This window comes from Polypterus senegalus, chromosome 13 (assembly GCF_016835505.1).
Source record: "Polypterus senegalus isolate Bchr_013 chromosome 13, ASM1683550v1, whole genome shotgun sequence".
NCBI lineage: Eukaryota > Metazoa > Chordata > Cladistia > Polypteriformes > Polypteridae > Polypterus > Polypterus senegalus.
This window is the reverse complement of record NC_053166.1, coordinates 1,901,704-1,928,327: the sequence shown is the minus strand read 5'-3', so window position 1 is coordinate 1,928,327 and position 26,624 is coordinate 1,901,704. Positions and strand designations below refer to the sequence as shown.

The window sequence follows — 26,624 nt, the reverse complement described above, 5'->3', positions numbered from 1 at the left end:
GCTCACCATCAGTTACGCCCATGGAGTTCTGTTTTCAAAGTGGGCTTAACAACAGGGGGGCCACAGAAGAAGGATAAGAGACCGAGTACGACAGTTCACGTAATAAATAGACGGCACAAATACCTAAGAAGGAGAGAAAAGCCCACCGGCATCTAAAGTTGGCAAAAGGTGAAAAACAAAATCCTGGGGGTCTAAGGCAGGGGTCCTGGAGGGCCACAGTGGCTGCAGGTTTTTGCTCCAACCCAACTGCTTAATAAGAAGCCCTTACTGCCCAAGTGACACTTCTGCTTCACTTCGGTGGTCTCGCTCGTTAAGATTTTGAACCCTTACTGCTTATTTTAGTCTCAAACAGCTGAATTCTCGCTTTTTAATTGGCTCCTAATTAGCAATACGATGACAAAAGACAGCAGCATTTCTGCATTTAGCTTGTTACCATTTACACCTGTGTGTCTTTATCGCGCACTCTTTGATTTAATTAAATACTTGGAAGGAAAGTGAAGAGAAAAAAAGTGAAGCACTGAGAATTGCTCCTCCATTTTAACCTTCAGATCATCAGGATGATATCCTTAGAAAGGGGAAGAAAATCGAGGACACGAGAATGAGCTGACATGGCAGAGTTAAAGCACCAACAAGCCATGAAATTAACTTATTGGCAAGAATTGCTTTCTAATTAAGCAACGAGTTAGGATAAAAACCTGCAGCCACTGCGGCCCTCCAGGACTGTGATTGAGGACCCCTGGTCTAAGGCAGGGGTGTCAAACTCTGGTCCTAGTGGGCCGCAGTGGCTGCAGGTTTTCATTCTAACCGTCTTCTTCATTAGTGACGTGTTTTTGCTGTTAATTAACTTTTTGCCTTAGTTTTAATTAACTTGACTCCGCCCCCCCTTAGTTGTCTCGTTTTCCTTAATTAGCAGCCAAACAATAATGAGACACAAGACGAGCCGTCACATGACCAGCTCACCCGTGCCCATCACACAATATCTGAAAACCAGTAACGGCGCACTGCACTTTATACACCCGACTTGAGCTTTCCTCTCTCTTTCTCTGTCTCTGTCTACCATTCATTTGCTCAGAGGCTGATGCGCTTGCTGATTCCTGAGCGGCTCTTCTTTTCTCCACCTAGTGGCCCGATTCTTCTCTTCTTTCGTAGGCATCTTTTCGCGTTAAAATTGATGAAGTCCGTGTTTGTGCTGCGATTACTTAGTACGTTTTCCTTAATTTTTCACTTAAGTCTTCAATCTGCCTCAAGAACAATTTAAGATATGAAGAGGCAGGGGAAGTGACGGCGAAGGTGGTAGGGATGTGAATGGCGGCTGAACTCATGCGCCAACCTGCTGGCCACGGCCGAGAGTTGATTCTACAGTAAAATAAAATAAAAATAAAAAGAGGAATGACCTTGGAGGTCAATCATCACCCCGAAAGCGGACAGTAGGCGTCACATAGTATACGTGTACTAAATTTCAGGTCAATGGTTCAAATAGTTTGCGAGCGACAGGTGATTTAAAATCCTGGAAAGACAAAAGGACAGCCATGGTGGCGGATCTTTATAAGAAGACTACTTATGCCCTGCGGCTTCGCCTGTGTGACACAGGACAGTGAGGAGGGCCCGGCCAGCTCTCTGCTCCTGATGCCACTCTTCGCCATCCCCTCGGCCCGCAGCCGCTCACTCGGATTAGTGCGATTGTATCGCTCCTACAAGTGAACTCTGATTCTTAGCACAAAGAGAGAAGTCGCAAAATCAACCGGAATGTTCAAGCAAATTATAGAAGAAAAACAAAAGGTGTAAATCCGTGAAGTAGTTCTCTCGTTCGCTAACTAAGCAGAGTTAAGGTTACGTCCTGAGGCAGACGCGTGAGTGAGGAGGGCCCCGCAGCCCGACAAGTCAGTACCGCAAGCGAACTATGATACTTAGCGCAACGAGAAAGTCTCAATCAACGGAATGTTCTAGAAATTATAGAAAAAAAATACCCAATCTAAATCCGTTAAGTCGTTCTCTCGTGAAAAGCAGACAGACATACAAACGGGTCTAAAAAACTATCGGAAATTTGGACCATGAAATTTTTAAAACCGTTTCTTAGTGAGCGCCTATGGGCCAAGGGTAACCTACATTCCAAATTTCAAGTCCCAAGTCCTTGTGGTTTGGGAGATTTCACGAGGAGTGAGTCAGTGGGTGCGCCGAGGAATAGGGGCGACACAAAACCTTTTGGAAAATATGTAAAATTGCCAGTGTTTCTGAACTTTTGGTTGATTAAAAAGATAATGTTTAAAAACAAATATTTTATGTTGGAAAAACAGATAACGGAACACTTACAGAAATGAAGTCTAAGAAACGCGAGAGACTTCAAATGATCGACAAGGAAATGCGCGTCTGTCTTTCGAAAATCGATCCTCGCATCAATCTCATATGTGCTGAAAAACAATCTCAACGTTCACATTAATTCAATTTAAGATTTATCATTTGATTCCTTTATTAATAAAATGTCTTTCAAACTTGTAAAATTAACTGTTTTTATTGGCGATTGTCCATAGATTGTGTCGTCACGACTTTAGTTATGGGCAGTCCCGCAGGTGCGCCGCGAAAGAAACTTTTTGGACTGTTTGCCTTTCACTGATATAGATAAAGATAGGTGAAGGTCTCGGTAAGGTTGATCTCACAGGTCACCAAAACATTTTGACGAAGTTCTTAGAAAAAAACTGAAAAATCAACAGTTTTGGAAACGTCTGCTGTGGCCGAATGAGAGCAGCAACAAGCCGTGGACTTAAAGAACGAGTTTAATTGACAGCAAGAATCGGCTACTCACTAAGAAACTGGTTGGAGTTTGAAGCCCCAACTTAGCTGCTCATCTGTCGGCTCGTCTCACATCTCATTTCTGTTTGGCTGTCATTTAATGAAGAAACAAATCAATTCAGAGGTCTGAATCCTTAAAAACGGGGCCATTAAAGTGATGGGGAAAAATAGTTAATTAGCAGACAAAACTGGGCACTGATTAGGAAAAGGGTGAGAATGAAAACCTTCAGCCACTGCGGCCCAGCAGGCCCAGAGTTCGACACCCCTGGTCTAAGTCAGTGGTTCTCAATCTGTGGGGTGGGCCCACCTAGGGGGGCACGAAGATGTGAAAAAAGAAAACAAGAATCGAAAATATGAAAAATCCATCTATTGAAAGCAAAACAAATGAACTTAAACTACATTTGGATACTAGAAAAATAAATAAAGAGTTAGATAAATGTCGATAAAAGTTAAGTAGGTATAATAAAATATGCATCTATGATATATCAAAAAAGAACAAATTGGTATTAGTGGGCTCCTTTCAAAAAAACGTTAGTGGGGGCGCGATTAAAACTGTTATGAAAACTCGGGTTGCAAATACATAGAGGTTGAGAAACGCTGGTCTGAGTAAACCTCCTAGTGTTCAATTGCACCATTTTGCTAATCCCTCCTTCCTTACTGCTTAGCGCTCACAAAATGGCCACCTACCCAATCAATGAAAATTGAGGAACGATAAAGTGTTAGCTTAGCACTTGACATTTAGTTGCCCTCCCCACATATCCAAATGTCCAACCCCAGGATGACATCTTAATAACCCCGCCCTCCCTACTCTCCTCTCTGCCCACAATGCCAACCACGCCGACTAGGAGAGATTACCATTCACACGATGGGACGGGGTGTCTGGGTGAATTCCGGCAGGCTGCCAGTCGGCCCTCCTCAACAAGTCACAAGTAAAACGTCATTGGGCCCATTTGTCAAGTTGTGTGATTTTTAATTCTTTCTTCCCTTTTAGCAATAAACATCTATACATTAGGCATATAAAAAGTCAGCTGATGAACGACAATAATAAAATTAACAACGACGACAAAATGAATAAAAGACAGCTGCAGCACAGAACTCGTCAATTGTGATGTTGTGCATTGTGTGCTATATAACAAAAGACCGAAATGAGTGGCAAAGGAGAAGGAAGTGTGACAGGTTGGAAGAGCAGGCGTGGCAGGACAAGTCGGACAAAGCGGAGTCGGGCTCATCTGTGGGGGTGTCCATCTGAAACCAGTGGCATCTATGAGCAAAGAGCCCACTAATGATGGCAACTGACGAACAAGCACTGAGGAAGAGTGCACCGTCAAGAGCACATGCCATCTGACAAATGATGAGAGTGGAGAGAACAGCTACTACCAGCTGAGCTTAGCTGACAAGTGATGAAGAGGGTCTTTCAAACATCCTTCCTTCAAACAAATACCTGTGCAAAGTCCAGCTTTACTATAAAGAGCAGCGCATTGTCCACTTCTTCGCAAGTAGGGAGAGAAAAGGGCCCACAAAAGTCAATCTGATCCTCCGAGTGCCTTTCTGTTCCATCCAACGGGGGTCTGTTGACTTGTGGAGGATGGCAACTGTTTATACAGACAAGGAAACACAACCCTAAGTGAGAAAATGGAAACAGAGCAGTGAAGCACAGGGGTGGTGTAAGGGGGGGCAGTCCATCTGGCCACCGGCCTGTTGATCATCACAGCTCCTACTTTAGGTACTGAGCGACAGTGGAGTAGACTGACAGGATCTCTTCATCTGCAGGACAGGTGTTGCTGAACTCCTCCCTCTTATACGCATTGTCCAGGTAGCGCTTAAGTCCTGACAGCATGCTTGGGATAACAAAATTGCGGTATTTTTGGCACACCACCTGTCCGGGAGTAAGAGAAGTAATTTTACTCTAAAGCGGAACAGAGCGTGCATGACATTGAAGATGTGCAGGTATATGGTAAGTGCCCAGGTGGGATTCTACTGAAACACACTACATGAAGTGTTGTGTAGTAGCCGTGGGGATGCAGCATGACAGGTGGCAGTGTGATGGGTGGGGCAGGATGAGGCTTTAGTAGTGAGGGGTTGTGTGTTGTAACATGGGCTTCATAGCTTGATGTGTGGTGTAATTACTTGGGTGTGATAGATTATGTCGAGCTTTTAGTTACAGGGCCCCTAAACTGTGGAGTGGTCTGCCTGCAACTATAAGAGATGCCCCTTCGGTCTCAGCTTTTAAATCCCAGCTGAAGACTCAGTTTAGCCCACCCTGCCTAGAGCTGCTGATTAACTGTACAGACTGCATCTCTGTTGTTAGCCATTAGCACTAAAACAGAAGTAATATGATAATTCAGAATTTGTTACTAACCCTCACCTATTCTGTTTCTCTTCTCGGTACTCAAATGTGCCACTCGGTGCCCACTGCCCACCTGTCAAGTTGTTTTGCCTGCCTAAGGTAAAGTCATCCCTGAAGGTGGATCACAGGAATCATGGCGTAGAGGGGTCCTGTCATTGGATTGGCTGGCCCAGCACTGACTCAGTTGTGGAATGGCCAAAAGGGGGAGGCAGCTTGATGGCTGAGGTCTCCAGGACTCTAAACAAATCCAAATCATATTATGGGATATCATCTACTGTTAAATTCTGCTCCGTACTCCATACAAATTTTTTATTTTCATACTGTATTGAGGATTTGTTCTGTGCACTGTATTGTATTGACCTCCTTCTTTTTGACACACCCAACCTACCTGGAAAGGGGTCTCTCTTTGAACTGCCTTTCCCCTACAAGGGTTTTTTGGGAGTTTTTCCTTGTCTTCTTTGAGAGTCAAGGCTGGGGGGCTGTCAAGAGACAGGGCCTGTTAAAGCCCACTGCGGTACTTCTTGTGTGATTTTGGGCTATACACAAAATAAATTGTATTGTATTGTATTGTGTTATGTGGTGTGGAAACAGGCCCTGGAAAATCTGGAGTGGAGACATCACAATCAGCGCCATGCCTTGTTAAAGTGCCCGCACACCCCAACCTTTGAGTGCCTATGAATGTGGCACAACGTTCTTACCTATCCTGAGAGGATACTGGGTGTCATGACACCCGACATCTGCTTTTACGGACTCACCTTCACAATGTGGAGCTTGGGGAGCAGGTTACAGTCGGCAAGTGTGAGATCGTTGCCATCCAGAAAGTCCCGTTGAGACACAGTAACGTTGGGGTTTTGCTCCAGCTCATGAGGAAGCGGTGTGGTTAGAAACTTGTCCAGTTTAATCAGGGTCTTCAGGAAGTTCCTCTCCAGAGCTGTGTGGATAATATTCCAATTGTGAGCAATTCCAACTTACACCTTAAGACGGAGAGAGTAGACACTTGCTGCCCTGCATGCTTCAAAGCCACAGATCAGCAATGTGCCATCCCACCAGCTGCTGTACTTACTCTCATTCATCTGGGGACTGTGATTCTTGATGTAGGCCGAGAATCGGTGGAAGATGTCATTACCAGCTTCGTTGCTCTCCTTGTAGCGGGGGAAGAGTTTGGGATACCTGCATAACAACATAAGAAATTTGACAAACGGGAGGAGACCATTCAATCCATTAAGCTCTTCTGTTTAGTTAACAGCTAAGCTCTCCCAAAATCTCCTCCAGTTACTTCTTAAAGGCTGTAAAGGTTTCAGCTTTAACTACATGTCTTGGTAGTTTGGTTCCATAGTCCCACAACTCAATGCGTAAAGAAGTACTTCCTGGCTAAATGAACTCCCCCTTCCTCTCCACTGGTGTCATTGAGCACATGGTTTACTGTTAACTTGAAGGCATTTGGCTGGATCTACTTTGAGAAGTCTGAAGACCTGGATTAGGTCCCCAAGCCATCTTAAACAGGTTTACTTCTCTGGGTCTTTCAGAGTTAGACATACACGTCCTTCAGCTTCATACACTCGATATCGGCACTCACTTAGGCGGGGCCAGGGTGCCCTCCAGAAACTCCTCAATCTTATTGCTGTCCGTCTTCACTTCCCCATCATACATCAGGAAGGGAGGTTGAGTTCCCGGGGCAAGGCTCTTCAAGAAATCGGGGGCCCTACAGCAGGAAGGAAAAAGGAAGACGGACATTCAGTTCGGGAAATGAGTTTGCAGACACACAAGGACATAAAAATGGATTCTTAAAGACTTTTGCTTAAATGATGGAAGTTTCACCTCATTGTTAACCTTTAGAACATTCGAACACTCTGGACAAGAACAGGCCATTCAGCCCAACAAAGCTCGCCAGTCCTCTCCACTTATTTCTTCCAAAAAAATATCAAGTCGAGTTTTGAAAGTCCCTAACGTCTTACTGTCCACCACACTACTTGGTCGCTTATTCCAAGTGTCTATCGTTCTTTGTGTAAAGAAAAACTTTCTAATATTTGTGCGAAATTTAACCACAGTTTCCAACTGTGTCCCTGTGTTCTTGATGAACTCATTTTAAAGTCACCGTCTCAATCCACTGGACTGATGCCCTTCATCATTTCACTCACTTCACTCCTGTCTCCTCTTCATCACTGTAAAGGCTCAGCTCTTTTAATTTTTCCTCCTAACTCATCTCCTGTAGCCCTGTAATCAGCCTCATTGCTCTTCTCTGGACCTTCTCTAGTGCTGCTGTGTCCTTATGGAGACCCAATCTGCACCTAGGACTCCAGATGAGGCCTCACCAGTGTGTTATAAAGCCTGAGCAGAACCTTCTGTGACTTGTACTCCACACATCAAGGCGCTATATAACCTGACAGTCTCTTAGCCTTCTTAATGGCTTCTGAACACTGTTGGGAAGTTGATAGCTCAGAGTCCACTACGACTCCTAAATCCTTCTCATAAGGTGTTCTCTCGATTTTCACACCCCCATTATGTATTCAACCCTCACATTTTTACTTCCTACATGTCATACTTTACGTTTACTGACATTAAATTTCATCGTCCACAAATCTGCCCAAGCCTGTCTTCTGCCCAAGTCCTTCTGTGATGATATAACGGATTCCAAATTATCTGCTAGTCACCTATTTTGGTATCATCTGCCAACCTCACCAGCTTGTTCCTTATATTCCCATCTAAATCATTTATATATTTTTAAAATAGCAGTGGTCCTAGCACTGCCCCCTGCTGGTCACCACTCCTAACAACGGCCAACTCTGATGAGGTTTCTCTCACCATCACCCTCAGCTTTCTGTTCCTTTAGGTCCTGTTCAGAGGTTTCTACCTTTCAGATGGTGTCTCCCATCTTGAGTATACAATTCACAATTCCCTTTTCCCTCGTGCAGCACTCACTTTTCTGCATTAAACTTATTTTGCAAGTGTCTGCTCAGGTCTTCATGAATTGTTTTTGCTCTCTTGCACCAGAGTCGTACCAAACAAATGGAAGTCAACAGGTACACACACCCTCCTCTTCTTCTTTTAACGTAAACATCACTTCACTGTCATGTTGTGCTGCGGTGGGCTGGCACACTGCCCGAGATTTCTTCCTGCCTTGAGCCCTGTGTTGGCTGGGATTGGCTCCAGCAGACCCCCGTGACCCTGTAGTTAGGATATAGCGGGTTGGATAATGGATGGATGTCATGTTGTGTTCTGAAGATGTTGAGGTTAAAGGGTGCAGAGGTCAATCAAATATGGCAATGGAGGTTTTCTCCATTTTTATGTTTTCTCGATATTTATACATAGAAACTCTTAAATGATATTACTGTAACCTGTATTCAAAGTTAGATTAAACTGGTAATAATTGCAAAGTTTTGTTGAAAACAGATAGATAGAAATTCAGTTTTACTGTCTATGTATGAAATGCTGGGGACTTGCATCGCAAACCATCTCCCTTCAAAGACTTGCACAAACCTGCAGCATCTGGCTTAGAAGCAACCTCCTTGTTGTGTGAGCTAATGGAGTAACAAGGAGTAACCGCAATGACATCCACACTGAGACATTGCACTTCCTGGTGATGTCAGCTGACCTCTCCCTGTCTCCGTTCCCTCCTTTTTCTGTGCAGTTTCACTACTACACTCCACCTGTCCACAGTGCCAATCCCATCCTCTTCACCAAGTGAATTGCCACAGACTCACACCATAAAGCATCTCACTTTGAAGATTCCAGTGGCCAGCTGCAAACCCACAACATCTGCCTCAGAAGAGACCTCTTTGCACCTCAAGCTAAACTGGGAAGTCTATGTTGTCTATGATGCCCCTTCTGTTCATGATCTGAGGGAATAACCATGGGCAGCACGACATCTTCCCCGGAACGCTTGGAGGCAGCCCCCCTGGGTTGCATCGGGGCCACAGGCATGGAATTTCGGAAGTCAGCACTGCTGGGCCCTGTGGCCACCACCAGGGGGAGCTGCAAGGCCACCTGAGTCCATATGGGGGGGGGGTTCTTCTGTCACACCCGGAAGTGCAGCCGGATGCAGGTCATCAAACACCTGGAGAGCAACCACCACTCGGGGAGCCAGCGGCGGGAGGAGGGAGACAACGCTTGCTGGAAGGAGTGGTGGAGAAGAAATAAGAGAAGTTCATTTGTGTTTGTGATTAGTGAGGGACCGTGTTGTGCCTGAGGGACACAGGGAAGACATGGCCCCCAGGTGAAGAAAAATAAAAAAGTTTATTTATTTTACAGGTGCTTCCCGTGTCAGTCTGTGTCTGTGTCGGGTCGGCGCTCATATCACTCCTTATCACATCAGCCATATTGTGACTGTCTCTGAACACAGCAAACGATGCACTTCCTGGTGATGTCAGCCGATCTCTATCTATATTCAGCCCCCACACTTTTCTGTGCATCGCCATTCCATTATAGATAGGAATTAGATACGGAATAAGATGAGGGAGATTGTAACTGAATCAGCTGCCATTCCTTCTGGACAATTTCAACAAGGCGCACTTATCTAATGGATAAAGAATCCCTTTTATTGTCACTATACACACGTACAATGAGATTAAAAGCAGCTCCTTCAGTGCAAACATACAGTTAGCTCCATAAATATTTGGAAAGAGACAACTTCTTTCTAATTCTGGTTCTGTACATTACCACAATGAATTTGAAATGAAACAACTCAGATGACGCTGAAGTGCAGACTTTCAGCTTTAATTCAGTGGGTTGAACAAAACGATTACATAACAATGTGAGGCAACTAAAGTATTTTTTGAACACAATCCCTTCATTTCAGGGGCTCAAAAGTAATTGGACAAATGAAATAACTGGAAATCAAATGTTCATTTCTAATACTTGGTTGAAAACCAATACCAGCCTGAAGTCCTGAACTCCTGGACATCACCAGATGCTGGGTTTCCTCCATTTTAATGCTCTGCCAGGCCTTTACTTTCAGTTGCTGTTTGTTTGTGAGCCTTTCTGTCTGAAGTTTAGTCTTCAACAAGTGAAATGCCTGCTCAGTTGGGTTAAGATCAGGTGACTGACTTTTCCATTTCTTTGCTTTAATAAACTCCTGGGTTGCTTTGGCTGTCTGTTTTGGGTCATTGTCCATCTGTATCATGAATCAATTTGACGTCATTTAGCTGATTTGAGCAGACAGTATGTCTCTGAACACCTCAGAATTCATTTGGCTGCTTCTGTCCTGTGTCACCTCATCAATAAACACGAGTGTCCCAGTGCCACTGGCAGCCATCACACTGCCTGACTCCACTGTGTTTTACAGACTTTGGATAATGAGCTGTTCCACACCTTCTCCATCCTCTTTTCTTGACATCATTCTGGTGGAGGTTGATCTTGGTTTCATCTGTTTTTCCAGAACTCTGCTGGCTTTTTTAGATGTTCTTTAGCAAAGTCCAATCTAGCCTTTCTATTCTTGAGGTTTATAAGTGGCTGGCACCTTGCAGTGCACCCTCTGGATTTACTGTCATGCAGTCTTCTCTTTATGGTAGACTTGGATATCAATACGCCGACCAAGCCCTGGAGAGTGTTGTTCACTTGGGGTTTCTCTTCAGCATGGAAATGATTCTGCGATCATCCAGCACTGTTGTCTTCCGTGGACATCCAGGTCTTTTTGCGTTGCCAAGTTCACCAGTGTTTGCTTTCTTTCTCATGATGTACCAAACTGTAGATTTTGCCACTCGTAATATTGTAGCAATTTCTCCGATGGGTTTTTTCTGTTTTCGCAGCTTAAGGATGGCTTCTGTCACCTGCATGGAGAGCTCCTTTGACCGCATGTTGTCTGTTCACAAAATCTTCAACGTGTAAGCATCACACCTCAGATCAGCTCCAGGCCTTTTATCTGTTAATTGATAAGACGTAACGACGGACTTGAACACACCTGCCCATCAAATAGCCTTGGAGTCAATTGTCCAATTACTTGTGAGCCCCTGAATTGTGTGGGATTGTGTTCATAAATACTTTAGTTGCCTCACATTTTTATGAAATCGTTTTGTTCAACCAACTAAATTAAAGCTGAAAGTCTGCACTTCAACTGCATCTGAGTTGTTTCATTTAAAATTCATTGTGCTGATGTACAGAACAAAACGAGAATAAAGTTGTCTCTGTCCAAATATTTACGGACCTGACTGTATATGTAGAACACAACAAGTAAATAAACAAATGGTGCAAAAAGTTGCAAAGCAGTTTTTAAAAAGTTCTGCGACGCTATATACATACGGAAAGAATAATAACTATTGCACTATTGGGTTACTACACATAATTTAAATATTGCACAATAATGCTGATCATGTGCAGTGCGCAGTGGATGTTGGACCCTGAGAGTAATGATATTGGACAGTATGCAGATATTTTGATATTATCTACATATATATATATATATATATATATATATATATATATATATATATATATATATATACAGTAGATATACAGTATGTAGTGCTATTCATTTGGCATTTCAAATAATGGTAACTTTTAGGGAGGCTTTCTTAGTTTTTTTATCGTTTATTTGTATGCCTTTATAACAAGTATGTTCTAAAACTATTTAAGTAAACAAGCCGTAAAGTTTAAGTTAAGATTGAAACAATCACTAATGGATAGTAGCAGCATTTTGATTTCATTGTATTCTGTACACATGGCAATAATGATCCTACAGACCTGAACACACGTAAACCTATTCCTTGATGAGGGGGTACCTGCCTTTACATGTAATATGGTAATAAACAGCCACTAAACATACACATATTGGGGGTCAAATTTTGCTTTGAATTGTTAAATTTGACTTGACGGTATGGAATGTTATCTGCTTCTAATTAAAATCAATAAAAATATAAAACATACACATGAAGGAATGGACAATAGACGTAATATATGTATTTGTGTCAGCGACGTCCAGCCCCTGCCTTAACCTCGAGCACCAGCCCTTTCGGCAATTAAAAGGGAGAAATCAACAAGCTAAAAATGAAAAAATAAGGTACAGTATATGACATGAGTCAAGAAAGAAAATCTTTTAAGAGTGCACCATCGATCTTTTCTGTTATTTTTTGAATGTGTCAGCGAGAACAGTTAGAGCAGGGGTCTTGGAGGGCCGCAGTGGCTGCAGGTTTTCATTCTTACCATCTTCTTCATTAGTGACCCGTTTTTGCAGCTAATTACCTCTTTTAATTAACTTGACTCCGGCCCTTTCGTTGTTTGTTTTTCCTTAACTAGCGGCCAAACAATAACGAGACACAAAACAAGTCGCCACATCGCACAATATCTGAATTTAAAGAAAGGTGAAGGTCTCGGTAAGGCCAATCTCTCAGGTCACTAAAAACATTTTGACGGAAAAAAACAGGAAATCAACAGTTTTGGAAACGCCTGCTGTGCCAGAATGAGAGCAGCAACAAGTCATGAGATTCAAGAACAGGCTTAATTAACAGCAAGAATCCGCTTCTCATTAAGAGATCAGTTGGAGTGAAATTGTTAAAGTTTGAAGCCCCAGTTTAGCTGGTCATCGTTTCACATCTCATTTCTGTTTTGCTGCGATTTAATGAAGAAAACGTATCCATTCAGAGGACTGAATCCTTCTAACAGGGCTATTAAAACGATGAGAAAAAAAGTGAATTAGAAGTGAAAACTGGTCACTGATTTGGAAAAGGGTGAGAATGAAAACCTGCAGCCACTGCGGCCCTCCAGGCTTGGAGTTTGACACCCGTGAGTTAGAGTAAAGAATCTTTACTAATGAACGCTGATGAGGAGAAACGAGACCAAAATCAACCTCCAACATCTTTGAGTTACAGGGAGAGGACGACTGCTGTCCTTGGTGTTAAAGTGCCGCTGACCCGGCGTTTTGTAGAGGTATTAAAAGTGACAAGGTGAGATGCACTCTGAAAGAGACAGGCAGCGTGAAAACATTTCACAATCAGCAGTATGAGTGAGAGACACGGGCTTTGGAGGCACGTGCCAAGCCTTAATCGAGTGCAGAACGAAGTCGCCAGAATCTTAACTAAGGAAAGAAAATCCGAGCACATCACGCCAGTCTGATGTCACTACACTGGTGACCTGTGAAATTTAGAATTAACTTTAAAATCCTGCAAATGGTTTACTCTCGCCCCATCCTATATCTCTGAATGCCTCTCCCCTTACACTCCAAATCGTAACCTTAGATCTTCAAATGAGGGTCTGCTTAGAATCCCAAGAGCTAAACCTAAAAGAGGTGGAGAGGCAGGCAGCCTTCTCCTGTACAGTAAGTCAGTCATTTTCCATCCCGCTATACCCTAACTACAGGGTCACGGGGGTCTGCTGGAGCCAATCCCAGCCAACACAGGGCACAAGGTAGGAACAAACCCCGGGCAGGGCGCCAGCCCACCGCAGGGCCTTCTACTGTGATGCGCCTCAAATCTGGAATACGAGTTTACCGATAGAAATTTGCCAGGCTAATATGGTGGAGCACTTTAAAAAAAAACTGCTAAGAACTCCATTATTTTAACTTGGCGTTCTCATAGCTTCATTAGTGTAACCCTGACATTCTGCATATGCCTTGAATTATCATTATCATGTACTAACCCCTACTGTCTCTTCTGTTCTTTTCCGGTTTTCTGTGCTGGCGATCTGCCACCTCCACCTGATCAATGCACCGTGATGTCCCTCCATTGATGGATTGAAGGCCAGAGGTCCACATGACCAGCATCATCAAATTCTTTAATGTGGAGCCAGTTGGAGATCATTGATGTGAGGCATAATGCATAGAGGGGGCTGGGTGGGTGGTCTCGTGGCCTGGAATCCCGGCAGGTTCTTTTTTTTCCTCCAGCTGTCTGGAGTTTTTATTATTTTTTTGGTTTTTCTATCCTCCTGGACATCCGACTTTACTTTTTATTCTATGTTAATGAGTATTGCCCAGTTTTGTTTTGTCTATTTTCCTCTTTCTTCATCCTGTAAAGCACTTTGAGCTCCATCATTTGTATAAAAGTGTGCTATAGAAATAAATATTCTTGTTGTTATTAATTTATTATCAGCAGGCAGGTGAAGTGCCCTGAGTCAGCAGGACGATCAGACCGCACATCATCAGGATCTGAATCTCATGTTCTTCATACCTAAACTTGTTCTATTACTACTGTTTATGCTGCCCATGGGCACACTGTCCTCATGTGAAACTCTAATGCCAATTCACGCTTACCTGTGTAACCTCTTTTAAATGAGCTTCCCTGTAATTCACCGCATGTTTGATTATTTTGTGTGCTGTGAAATTTGGAAAAGGCGCAGTGGATTTGTGGTTTTCAAGCTCAGCCCTCGCGGGGACACTCACGGCCGCAGGTTTTTAAACCAATCAGTTCCAAACGTTTATTTATCGTCGGCGCGTTGCCAGCAGGCGTTTCCACATTCTCTCCGCCGTTCGCGTGGCCTGATATACGGGCTGAGGTGACGACATGGGCGGGGCCCCCCGCAGAAGCTGCGCCCGTTTCCTCGTCAGCTCTCGGTCTTCCCACCCACCCTCACAATTAAAACCGCTCGCTCACCTACTCGCCCGAGTCATGAAGAGCAAACACCATCACCGGCGCTGCAATCTCAAATCTCAAATCTCAAAAAAATAAACAGCTTTTCTAAAAGTACGTGACTTCGACAGTCTCACGTGAACTGCTACTGGGGTCTTTTGGCGCTCAAACGAGTGAGCTGTCACGAGATTTGGGGAAAGGCGCGAGGAACATTCGCGTTACTTACGTCAGCCACGCCTATTTCTCCGTCATTCCCGCGCCCGCGTCCACAGGAAAGTTCAGGATTGAAACGGGCCGAATAAAAACGCCGGGGAAGGACTTGAACGTTGATTTCATACTTGAGGAGTGAGTGTGTTCACGTTTGAGTCTGGGAGGCACGGCAGAAAAATTCCTACCTGCATGATTAACCAACGTGCAAGTCGTCGAGGCACTCAGCAGGTATGACTGGTCAATCAACATGGACCTTACCTTGATACTTAGTGACAGCAACAAGACGCCTCGTTATTACGTTATTACATATAAGGCTGGAGTGGAGGATGCAAGGATTGTGTGAGCAACACTGGAGCAGCACAATGAACGTCCCCGTGTCCTTCACTCATTGTGCTGTACACCTCCAACGACAAAAGCTGTATAACAGCAGCATCTATCATTTTGTTCAAATCTATTTTTGAACTCCTTTCATATCTATCTATCTATCTATCTATCTATCTATCTATCTATCTATCTATCTATCTATCTATCTATCTATCTATCTATCTATCTATCATATAGTGCCTTTCAAAAGCTGTATAACAGCAGCTCAGGGCACTTCTGCACTTACGGCCTGTGTATTCATAAGGGGGCTGAGACAGAGGAGACGAGTCCAGCAGGGAAGGAATGGTCTGTAAGTTAACATCAGCAAAAGCAAGGAACTGGTTAATAATGGCTTTACTACAACAAATAGCCTCTGTGTCCGGTCACCATTCAAAGAGTGGATGTAAAGGTGGGGCACACCAACAAATGCTTGGGTGGTCCACACCAGTGACAGGTTAACATAAAGGAACTAGAGAAGAAAGGGCAGAACAGGATCGTTTTTTTTCTTAGGAGACTGCATTCTTTTAATGCAAGTAGAGACATCCTTCACATCTTCTACAAGTTTGTGATGGCCAGTGTGTTGTGCTGGGCTGGTAACATCACATCAGGTGAGGACCACTGAGTTAACAAGCTAATTAAAAGGGCAGGCAAAGTTATGGGACACACTCTGAAGCCCCGGGATGTCGTAGTGGAGGAGAAAATGAAGACAAAACTGAGTGCCATTATGAACAAAGCTGCACATTGCCTCTCTGTGACACAACAGCATGGAGGACTTCCAGGCAAAAACTTACAAAGCAGAAATGATGGGGGCTCCTTTATACCAACAGCAGTGCGGCTGTAGAGTGCCTCACTGGGACGGGCACTGCCAAGTCAGAAGTTTCCATTCTTTTTACATTTTGTTCAAATCTATTTTTGAACTCCTTTCACATCTATCTATCTATCTATCTATCTATCTATCTATCTATCTATCTATCTATCTATCTATCTATAGCTATTATTATATCTATCTATCTATCTATCTATCTATCTATCTATCTATCTATCTATCTATTATATAGTGCCTTTCACTCTATCTATCTATCTATCTATCTATCTATCTATCTATCTATCTATCTATCTATCTATCTATTATATAGTGCCTTTCACTCTATCTATCTATCTATCTATCTATCTATCTATCTATCTATCTATCTATCTATCTATCTATCTATCTATCTATCTATCTATCTGTGTTCCTGGTGTTGGACTCTCTCGGTTATTTCAGCCATGAAACATTTGCACTGCCCAACTTCAGCGCAAGCACACATCACAGTCCCTACTGATACCGACTGTGCAGATCTGTGGCCCGAGTCTGATTCTCCTTCCTGTCACCACCAGGCTCTTCTCCACTTTGCTGAACCTCAGCAAAAATGTAGGAATGTGAGAGGGTGGAAGTCAAACTGGGGAGCAGGCACTGGTACAGCTGGTTGGCCTGGTCCAGCCACTTGGGTCCCCAACAATTAGGATCATGTGAGCCGGACCACCCTCTGGTAATCGCGTCACTGACGCTCCCTCACACTGCAGGTCATGTGCCTCACTGGGGACTCCGTGAGCAACACAAAGTCAAACCAGCGGGAGCCAAGGCTTCACCAAAGAGACCCACATGAAGGAGTCCAGTCCTCGTCTCAGGTCACTGGAGAGCGTCCATGTCTCACAAACAGGAAGTACCAGGACTCTAAAGACTTTCCAGTGACCTCATGACCCCCCCATGCTCTCCCAATCTGTCTACTGACTTCATAGGAAGAGTCACATGAATGTCACTGCTCTGGTAAGTAAACCTCTCAATGACGAGGTCGACACTCTCCGCAGACAGACACCCCGCTGATGGCCGTGCCTAAGAGGTCATTAAAGGCCCATGGAGGAAGTCAGCGTTAATGACACTGTAACATGTCCAAGGAGTGTCGTGAGGCTGAAATAAACCAGGAGATGATCAACGCAAGGCAAGGAGGCCAAAAAACGTAAAGTCAAAACAAACAGGGGGGCAAGACAAAAAGGTTTGTGATTTATAACCCAGCAGTCAGTCCAACCACTGGGAAATCTTTAGAATTCAGGCAAACTGCGCTAGGGGGAACCGGCTGTTGTGTACTCTTCAATGGATGAAAGCGCATTAAACTTGTGGCCCTACATGCATGTCACCCCCGATGACGATGACACCGGCCGTCGCTGGTACTTGACTAAAGAGAGCAAGACGTTAACGTAAAATCACATTCTCCGTACTTAATTCGATTGATCAGTAGACAGTGGGGACCCGGCAGACACGCATGACAGCGGATTTTAGGACAGCCCTTAGGATGAGATGCGGGGACAGCTCGGCTATCAGCTAAACAAACGAGCGACAGATGGACGGCATCTCCTTCTCTCGCTTTGTCACATTTCTGAAGTTTCTTATTCACAAGTAAACTTCTGTCCGCCGCTTGCTGGTTCGTGCCAATCCTAACCCTGCACGCGTGACTGGAAGGTGGCGTCGTCGGAAAACGAAGCGTGAAAAACTGTTGTGATCGAGTGGCCCCTTGAAATGGGAAGTAAAGCAAGAACGTCAGAGAGAGGCTCTGCGAGACTGGCGTCGTCTTGTTCAGTGCCAGACGTGCTCACCGGGCCCTTAAACTTACAGCCTACTCTGCTGTTTAAGAAATCGCTTTACATTTTTATATATGAAATATGCTAGCGTGGCTGTCCGTCTGTCTGTGCAGGGCAGGGGTGCCCAAAACGTCGATCGCGCTCAACTGGTAGATCGTAAAGCTACGTAGTGCTGGTAGATCACATTGCATTCAAACTTCTTTTTTAAATGTTAGTCTATCATATCCTCCCTGTGGCATTTGTCACTTGATTGGCATACAGGATGGCCAGTCTGAGATCTCTTCTCTTCTAACACACTGGTCATCCCGCACGAACGTACGATCAAATGCGTGAGCTACTGAAAAACTCCAGCTATGATCAAGTTAGCCTTCCAATTTATATCGACTAAAGAAGGGATTTAAAAAAAAAAAAACTGTTGTTTATGGGCTGGATGTGGAATTGGAAGAGGATTGTTTTTTCTCTCACAATGTCACAACCGAAGTGCGTTTGTCTGATCTGTCCATCTATCATTGCTATTCCAAAGAAGGAAAATGTGGAAAGGCACTTTCGAACCGTTCATAAAAACTATGAAACGATCTGAGAAAGAGAAAGGAGAGGGAACTAAAATCGCAGTTAATCGGACGGCCGTCATTTTTCACTCGGCTGAATTCAAAAGCGAAGGCAGACACACCGAAGCATCGTTCAGGGAGAGTCTCTCGATCATTAAGCATAAGAAGTCCTTCCAAGATGGAGAGATGATAAAAGAGGCCTTCGTTGAGTCAGATTTTAGGGAGAAATTCCTGCTGAGATTTCAAGACCCCTGGCCGGAGATAAAGGAGTTTCTCGTTGTCATTAAACATGCAGAACACAAGCAACTTAATGACGATCAATGGCCGCTAGACTTGGCATCTGTTTTCCGATAATAATAATAATTCTTTGCATTTATATAGCGCTGTTCTCACTACTCAAAGCGCTCAGCAGTTTCAGGTTAAGGGCCCAACAGAGCAGAGTCCCTATTGGCATTTACGGGATTCAAACTGGCAACTTTCCGATTGCCAGTGCAGATCCCTAACCTCAGAACCACCACTCTGCTCCGACCAACATGTTGAATGAGCTTAATTTACAGCTGCAAGGAAAAGAGAAAACCAATCCGGTGAATATGATCAGCTCAGTTAATGCTTTCAAACGAAAAATGCAGCATCTGTCCTCAAAGCTGCAGCGCCTTGATTTGGGGAACATCGAAAACCTGGCGTCAGAGCTGAAGACGCAATGGAAGGTGTGAGCGCAACTTGACAGCGTGAGCTACACGGAGCAGATTGACTGCCAGACTTTGACAGACGGTTTGAAGACTCAGCTTTACTTGAGCCAATCGCCACATTTAAGTGCCATCCATTTAGGGAAGATGTTGAGGTGATTCACCCACATCAGAAACTGCAACACCGTTTCGCCTAAAACTCGTCAACACTGCAGGATGACATTCAGCTGAAGTCTGGGGCTCTTGGGCAGTTTTGGAACTCACAGGAGAAAAGGACCCACACGTGAGGAAACGTGCTACTGTGTTATTCAGATGTATTTATTTATGCGAGTCTGCCTTTCCCACATGATTATTAAGTCCAAATACCATAGTGACCATAGTGACCATAAATGTATTGAACTGTTATTGTGCCATAAGGGTTATCCAGTTATGCAAGGTATGCCAACAAATAATTTATGTATAAAGTGTATATATATACAGTGCTGTGAAAAACTATCTGCCCCCTTCCTGATTTCTTATTCTTTTGCATGTTTGTCACACAAAATGTTTCTGATCATCAAACACATTTAACCATTAGTCAAATATAACACAAGTAAACACAAAATGCAGTTTTTAAATGATGGTTTTATTATTTAGGGAGAAAAAAAATCCAAACCTACATGGGCCCTGTGTGAAAAAGTAATTGCCCCCTGAACCTAATAACTGGTTGGGCCACCCTTAGCAGCAATAACTGCAATCAAGCGTTTGAGATAACTTGCAATGAGTCTTTTTCAGCGCTCTGGAGGAATTTTGGCCCACTCATCTTTGCAGAATTGTTGTCATTCAGCTTTATTTGAGGGTTTTCTAGCATGAAGCGCCTTTTTAAGGTCATGCCATAGCATCTCAATTGGATTCAGGTCAGGACTTTGACTAGGCCACTCCAAAGTCTTCATTTTGTTTTTCTTCAGCCATTCAGAGGTGGATTTGCTGGTGTGTTTTGGGTCATTGTCCTGTTGCAGCACCCAAGATCGCTTCAGCTTGAGTTGACAAACAGATGGCGGACATTCTCCTTCAGGATTTTTGGTAGACAGTAGAATTCATGGTTCCATCTATCACAGCAAGCCTTCCAGGTCCTGAAGCAGCAAAACAACCCCAGACCATCACACTACCACCACCATATTTCACTGTTGGTGTGATGTTCTTTTCTGAAATGCTGTGTTCCTTTTACGCCAGATGTAACGGACATTTGCCTTCCAAAAGTTCAACTTTTGTCTCATCAGTCCACAAGGTATTTTCCCAAAAGTCTTGGCAATCATTGAGATGTTTCTTAGCAAAATTGAGACGAGCCCTAATGTTCTTTTGCTTAACAGTGGTTTGCGTCTTGGAAATCTGCCATGCAGGCCGTTTTTGCCCAGTCTCTTTCTTATGGTGGAGTCGTGAACACTGACCTTAATTGAGGCAAGTGAGGCCTGCAGTTCTTTAGATGTTGTCCTGGGGTCTTTTGTGACCTCTCGGATGAGTCGCCTCTGCGCCTTGGGGTAATTTTGGTCGGCCGGCCACTCCTGGGAAGGTTCACCACTGTTCCATGTTTTTGCCATTTGTGGATAATGGCTCTCACTGTGGTTCACTGGAGTCCCAAAGCTTTAGAAATGGCTTTATAACCTTTACCAGACTGATAGATCTCAATTACTTCTGTTCTCATTTGTTCCTGAATTTCTTTGGATCTTGGCATGATGTCTAGCTTTTGAGGTGCTTTTGGTCTACTTCTCTGTGTCAGGCAGCTCCTATTGAAGTGATTTCATGATTGAAACAGCTGTGGCAGTAATCAGGAAATTGAACTCAGGTGTGATACACCACAGTTAGGTGATTTTTGAACAAGGGGGCAATTACTTTTTCACACAGGGCCATGTAGGTTTGGATTTTTTTTTCTCCCTAAATAATAAAAACCATCATTTAAAAACTGCATTTTGTGTTTACTTGTGTTATATTTGACTAATGGTTAAATGTGTTTGATGATCAGAAACATTTTGTGTGACAAACATGCAAAAGAATAAGAAATCAGGAAGGGGGCAAATAGTTTTTCACACCACTGTATATAAATGTATATATATATACTGTATATAACATTTTTAATGTAGGTAGATCATTTTGACCTGGTGATTTTAAAAGTAGCTCACAAGCCAAAAAAGTGTGGGCACCCCATGCCCAGGATTTTAAATCACCTGTAGCCCGCAAACCATTTGAACCATTGACCTGAAGTTTGCTCCACATATACTATGTGACCTCTACCGTCCGCTTTTGGGGTGATGAATGACCTCCAAGATTATTCCTCTTTTTATCGTTATTTTATTGTAGAATCAACTCTCGGCAGTGGCCAGCACTGTGGCACATGTGTATGGGCGCCGTTCTTATCCATACCTCTTCATATCTTCTTGGGCGGACTGGTGGCTGTGAGGTAGGGATCTGCACTGGTAATGGGAAGGTTGCCGGTTCAAATCCCGTCAACGCCCGAAGTGACTCTACTCTGTTGGGCCCTTAACCTGCAATTGCTCCGTCCTGGGTATGACGTTAATCTGCATCCAGCCCTGCATATGTAGGCCCTCCAACTGGCAGGGAAAAACCTGGGGGTTGGTGGCAGAATTGGCACTCTGGCCACCATAAAAAAACCTCCCACTGTTCCACTCCATCTGAACGAGTGTGGTGCTGAGGTGTCACCCGTCGCATGGCTGCACTCGGGTCCTAATCTGGGGGTCCTGAGTTGATTTGTCGTGTGGTGGGTGCGGAAATGCGCTGCACTCCTGCAGTCAGTCCTGGTCCTCGATCACGTGCACGTGGAGCATCTTCAACTCAGTGTGCACAAATGCGATGCCCGCTCTTCACGTGGCGATGCCTTTCTTTTCTTTCTTCCTGTTCTCCACGCTCTACAATGTTGATATCATGTGATGTGCCATGGCAACCAATTACTTTTAATTGCCTTCATTGTTTAGCTTGCAGAGCTAAAAATATTTCTGAGAAATTCACAGACATTTGTGCTGTGGCTTTAAAAGCTCACGCGTCTTTTACTTTTTCTTTTTCCACAGAGTTTGCTCCCGTTGTTGTGTTTGAATGCTGAAGATTTCAATGAGCCGTGCAGACACAGGTAGGTGATATTGAATGTTAAAGGCGTCCCTGCTTCTTACAAATTAGCCGACCGGTCAGTATGGCACCAAAGGTGCCGCTTCCTGGTGGCATTTATGGAATTTACAGAATTAGACGCAAGTCTTAACTGAGTAATGAATCAGCAGTCCCCCAGACTACTCTTTAATAAGTCGCTTTGGATGAAGTGAATAAATGTAAGCGATTTAATGTAAGAGAGACCAAGGCATTGCACGATTTGGAAACGGGCATTTCAGAATTTCTCAGAATAAGAGAATGATAAACGTGCCACCTCACTAAACAACAAAGAGTCAGTAAAAGTGTTGGCAAAATCAGGTGGGGCTCTTTTGGAAACCGCTGCTTAGCTATTTTTGCTCTGCCGTGCTTTGTAGCTGCTATGAGAGGCGCTATATATTGTCACACACGTGTGAATAGGAGGCAGCTGAAGGGCTTGGAGAACAATGATAACACATCAGCCCAGGGGGTGGCGGGGCACACTGACACTCTTTCTAAGTTCCCTGCAGACCTGCCTCTGCAACTGCCTCGACTCGGGACACGCCACTTCCGGTCCCGGCCCAGAGGACGACATCACTTCCCCCAGACTCCCCATAAAGCCCCACTCCCTTCCTCTGGAACTGAGTTCAGTGTTGGACTCTGTCTCGTAAACTTTACTCGCTACCAATTCTTTTACTTTTGCAGCCAGGAGCACATCATCCAAACCAAACCAATCCAAACCTAATTATGTCATATCATCTACTGTTAAACCGTACTTCTAAAATTTTTATTATGCTGTATTAAGGAATTGTTCTGTTCTGTGTATTGTATTGTATTGACCCCCTACTTCTGACACCCACTGCACGCCCAACCTACCTGGAAAGGGGTCTCTTTGAACTGCCTTTCCGAGGTTTCTTCCATTTTTCCTACAAGGTTTTTTGGGAGTTTTTCCTTGTCTTCTCAGAGAGTCAAGGCTGGGGGGGCTGTCAAAAGGCAGGGCCTGTTAAAGCCCATTGCGGCACTTCCTGTGTGATTTTGGGCTATACAACAAATAAACTGTATTGTATTGTATTGTATCATACAGGTGGCTGGCCCAAACCTTTGCAACGTCTGGTGTCCTTCCTTGTCACAGTCTATATATAGAAAACACGAAACACCGAGCTGAGACGTTTGCCTCGGAATGACATTCATCATGGAAGGAGTTTCATGCCTAAGCGAAACTTCACTGTGTGTTCATTTTTGTATTTGCAGATCCCCTCAGCCAGGACCTGAGATCATCCTTAGGTAAGCACCGCTCTCCCATCATCAGACACTTTACTTTGAGATCTCACCTTCTCTTTACTGGTTCTGTTCCACTTTCTCTTTGTCACTTGTACCCTTACAGGTGGCCTGCCTTTCCCCACTGCCACCCTGCCTATGGAGTGACCCCCACCACCTGCTCCCCAGAGGTTTCCTGTGCCCATCAATCGTGTCTCACCTTTTCACGTCCACTGTGGTCAGCGTGAAGTTGACCCCCTTTAGCCAGAGAATCATGAAGAGGCGCTGGCAGAACGGGCAGTTCCCGATGCTCTTGCCATCTTCACTTGCCTGCAGTGAGAAAAAAAAAGCTAACCACAGGGCGGTCAACGCTTGTTCACCCATCACCCTTCTGCTGGTAAGGGTGCCTGCCCAAAGCCTCTAATGTGAAGGCCCAGCCCACCCGTGCCTTACTTAATCCCTTACCACCCCTCTGAGAGGGAAGCCTTGGTGTGGTCATATCAGGGTTTCTTTTCCTGTGTGTGGGCATGTGTGTCCTGTCAGGCCCTTAAGTCGTAACTGATGGACTCATGTCCTGTCCCTGGAGTTAGGGATGTGTCCATTCATAGCATAGGCAGATCTGTCACGTCAACTACATGGAGACCTGGCGTGAAAGAACGGGGCCCGTCATGTGACAAAAAGGGGTGCTCTGTGTGCCCCTAGCAGAGGCATGGTGGTGGCCTGCTCAGCTCATAACAGAATCAGACCTGTCACATCTTGCCTGTGTCACATTCAGTTTTGTCACTGTGACAGTGTGAAGTGAGCCCAGCCTAAAGACCCACTCATCTGACAAAGATGACAATCTTGTCAGTGAAATGCTGAACGCACACAAATGTGGAAAACAGGTCTGCCTTGTCAGCCCAGAAGCCCTGTGCTAAATGACTAAATGATTGTTTCACTTTTACAGACTGAGTCAGCGCGGCCAGCACCAGAGGCCCGTCTCTGTGGCCTGCCACTCCTGGGGACGTTCCTGTGCAGCCCGTGGGATGTTGACTGGCGACAGAAAGGGTCGTGGAGACCCAGTGGGTGTCACGTGGCCACAGACTGTCCATGAAGCAAAGGGAAAAGCCAAGGTAGGATCTCCTCCAATCAGAGTCATTCGTCAGTTCACACCCCCCTCCACCATAAATCAAAGGTAATTAAAGGACCCCCGGCCTTAGAGACCTGTACCCCAGCAGTACCCACTAGTTTCAGTGCTGAACAATCAGGGGGGCCCAAATATCCTGAGGGCCTGCTGTGCCCTCCCACCATTCAACGTATGAAATTCAATTAGAAGTTTAAAAATAAGCAAACATGGGAGGAAAATGAAAAAGAAGGCGAGAAAGAATTAGACAGACCCCCTCAGCATTATAGGCCCCTCTTAAACCAGCTCCCCTTGGGCTATCCCTCTAGGGAGGGGCCTGGCGTTGCGCAGGACCTCAGGGTGGGGTGCAGGGGCTTTGCCAGACCCCCCCATCTCCCCCCAACCAGCTCACCTTGACAAACAGTTCAATCTTGGCAGCTTCGGCCATCCTGGCAGCAGAGGCGTCTCAGTCCCACAAAAGCAGCAGCCAAGTCCGTCTCCGACTTGCGACTGGAGCGGCAGGTGCAGTTTAAAAGACAGGCAGGGTGCCACGCCCGCAGCCGCAGGAGCGAATTCCACTGGCATCAGACTTGCTGAACCCGTCCCTCATCTTCTGTGTTTCTGTTTCGTGCTTCCTCCTCTACGTGGTGGAATGTTCTGTTTCTCCAGGCCCTCATGCGTCCGCTGCAATTGAACTGCACTTTATTTGGCACCTTCAGAAATGCCACTGCATGGCGCATGATAGTGGCAGCGCTGCTCAAGTGACGCGGTCAGACAGTGGAGTGGACAAAGGCGCTGGCAAGAGTCACGGAGAGATGGGAAGCTGCTAGCTTACAGTCTGTCTGGTGACAGCCCTGAGAGTGTCACCTGGCTGGCTGGCATCTGTTCTCTCAGGATTTGGAATATGCAGCTCACCACTGTCTACATGCGAGTAGTCATTAGTCATGTCCAGCAGGGGGCAGTGTGGGCGGGCTGCTGCTCTTTCTAATATAAACTGCTAAAGAAAATCACCTGCTAGCTATCTCCACTGATATGGACTGGGAATGTGTTAGGAATGAAAGGATGGCAGCCAGTGTGCCTGGTCCACCCTCGGGTAATCACGCCACATGACCATAGTGCCATGTTGGGAAATTAAGGCACTTTATAAATAAGCAGGATTCTGAGAAATTAATTCACGCGTTTATTTCTCGTAGGACTGACTACTGCAATGCGATGTTCACTGGCTGTTCAAACTGTTCTTTATTCAGCCTCCAGTTAATCCAAAATGCTGCTGCAAGAATTATTACAAGAACCAGAAAATCCGAACACATAACCCCAGTCCTTGAGTCCTAACACTGGTGCCCAGTTAAGTTTAGGGCAGATTTCAAAATCCTCCTTTTAACATATAAAGCATTAAATGGCCAAGGTCTGGCTTACTTGTCTGAACTTATCATGACTTACAAACCTGAGCGCACATTAAGATCTCAAGATGCCGGTCAGCTTAGGATTCACATGATTAATAAAATAACAGTAGGAGGTCGAGCTTTTCATGACAGGTCCCCTAAACTGTGGAATGATCTGCCTGCCACTAAAAGAGATGCCCCTTTGGTCTCAGGCTGAAGACTCACGACTTCAGTTTAGCACACCCTGACTAGAGCTGCTGATTAACTGTACAGACTGCATCTCTGTTGTTTGTCATTAGCACTAAAACACAAGATGGTAGTTCTAATTTGTTGCTAACCCTCACTGATTCAGTTTCTTTTCTCAGCACTCAAATGTGGCACTTGGTGCCACTGCCCACCTGCCAAGGTGTTCACCCTGCCTAAGGTCAAGTCATCTCTGATGGTGGATCACTGGAATCGTCGGGAAGATGGGTCCTGTCATCGGATTGGATTCAGCTGTGGAATGGCCAATAGGGGGGAGACAGCTTGATACAATACAATACAATTTATTTTTGTGTAGCCCAAAATCACGCAAGAAGTGCCACAATGGGCTTTAACAGGCCCCCAGACTCAACTCTCAAAGAAGAAACAGAAAAAACTCCCCAAAAAAACCCAGTAGGGAAAAAAATGGAAGAAACCTTGGGAAAGGCAGTTCAAAGAGAGACCCCTTACCAGGTAGGTTGGGCAT

At 44.8% G+C, this 26,624-nt stretch overlaps 1 protein-coding gene across 1 annotated transcript; it reads right to left on the bottom strand.

The window, feature by feature from the left end:
- Nucleotides 1-3,732: 3,732 nt before the first annotated feature.
- LOC120542846 (chloride intracellular channel protein 4-like) lies at nt 3,733-25,035 on the bottom strand. The gene is made up of 6 exons (XM_039775536.1): nt 24,928-25,035; nt 23,634-23,743; nt 6,711-6,836; nt 6,198-6,304; nt 5,890-6,065; nt 3,733-4,663 (listed from the first exon to the last, which is right to left on the bottom strand). The coding sequence occupies exons 1-6, from the start codon at nt 24,961-24,963 to the stop codon at nt 4,502-4,504; spliced, it is 717 nt and encodes a 238-aa protein (XP_039631470.1). The 5' UTR covers nt 24,964-25,035; the 3' UTR covers nt 3,733-4,501.
- Between the last annotated feature and the right edge of the window lie 1,589 nt (nt 25,036-26,624).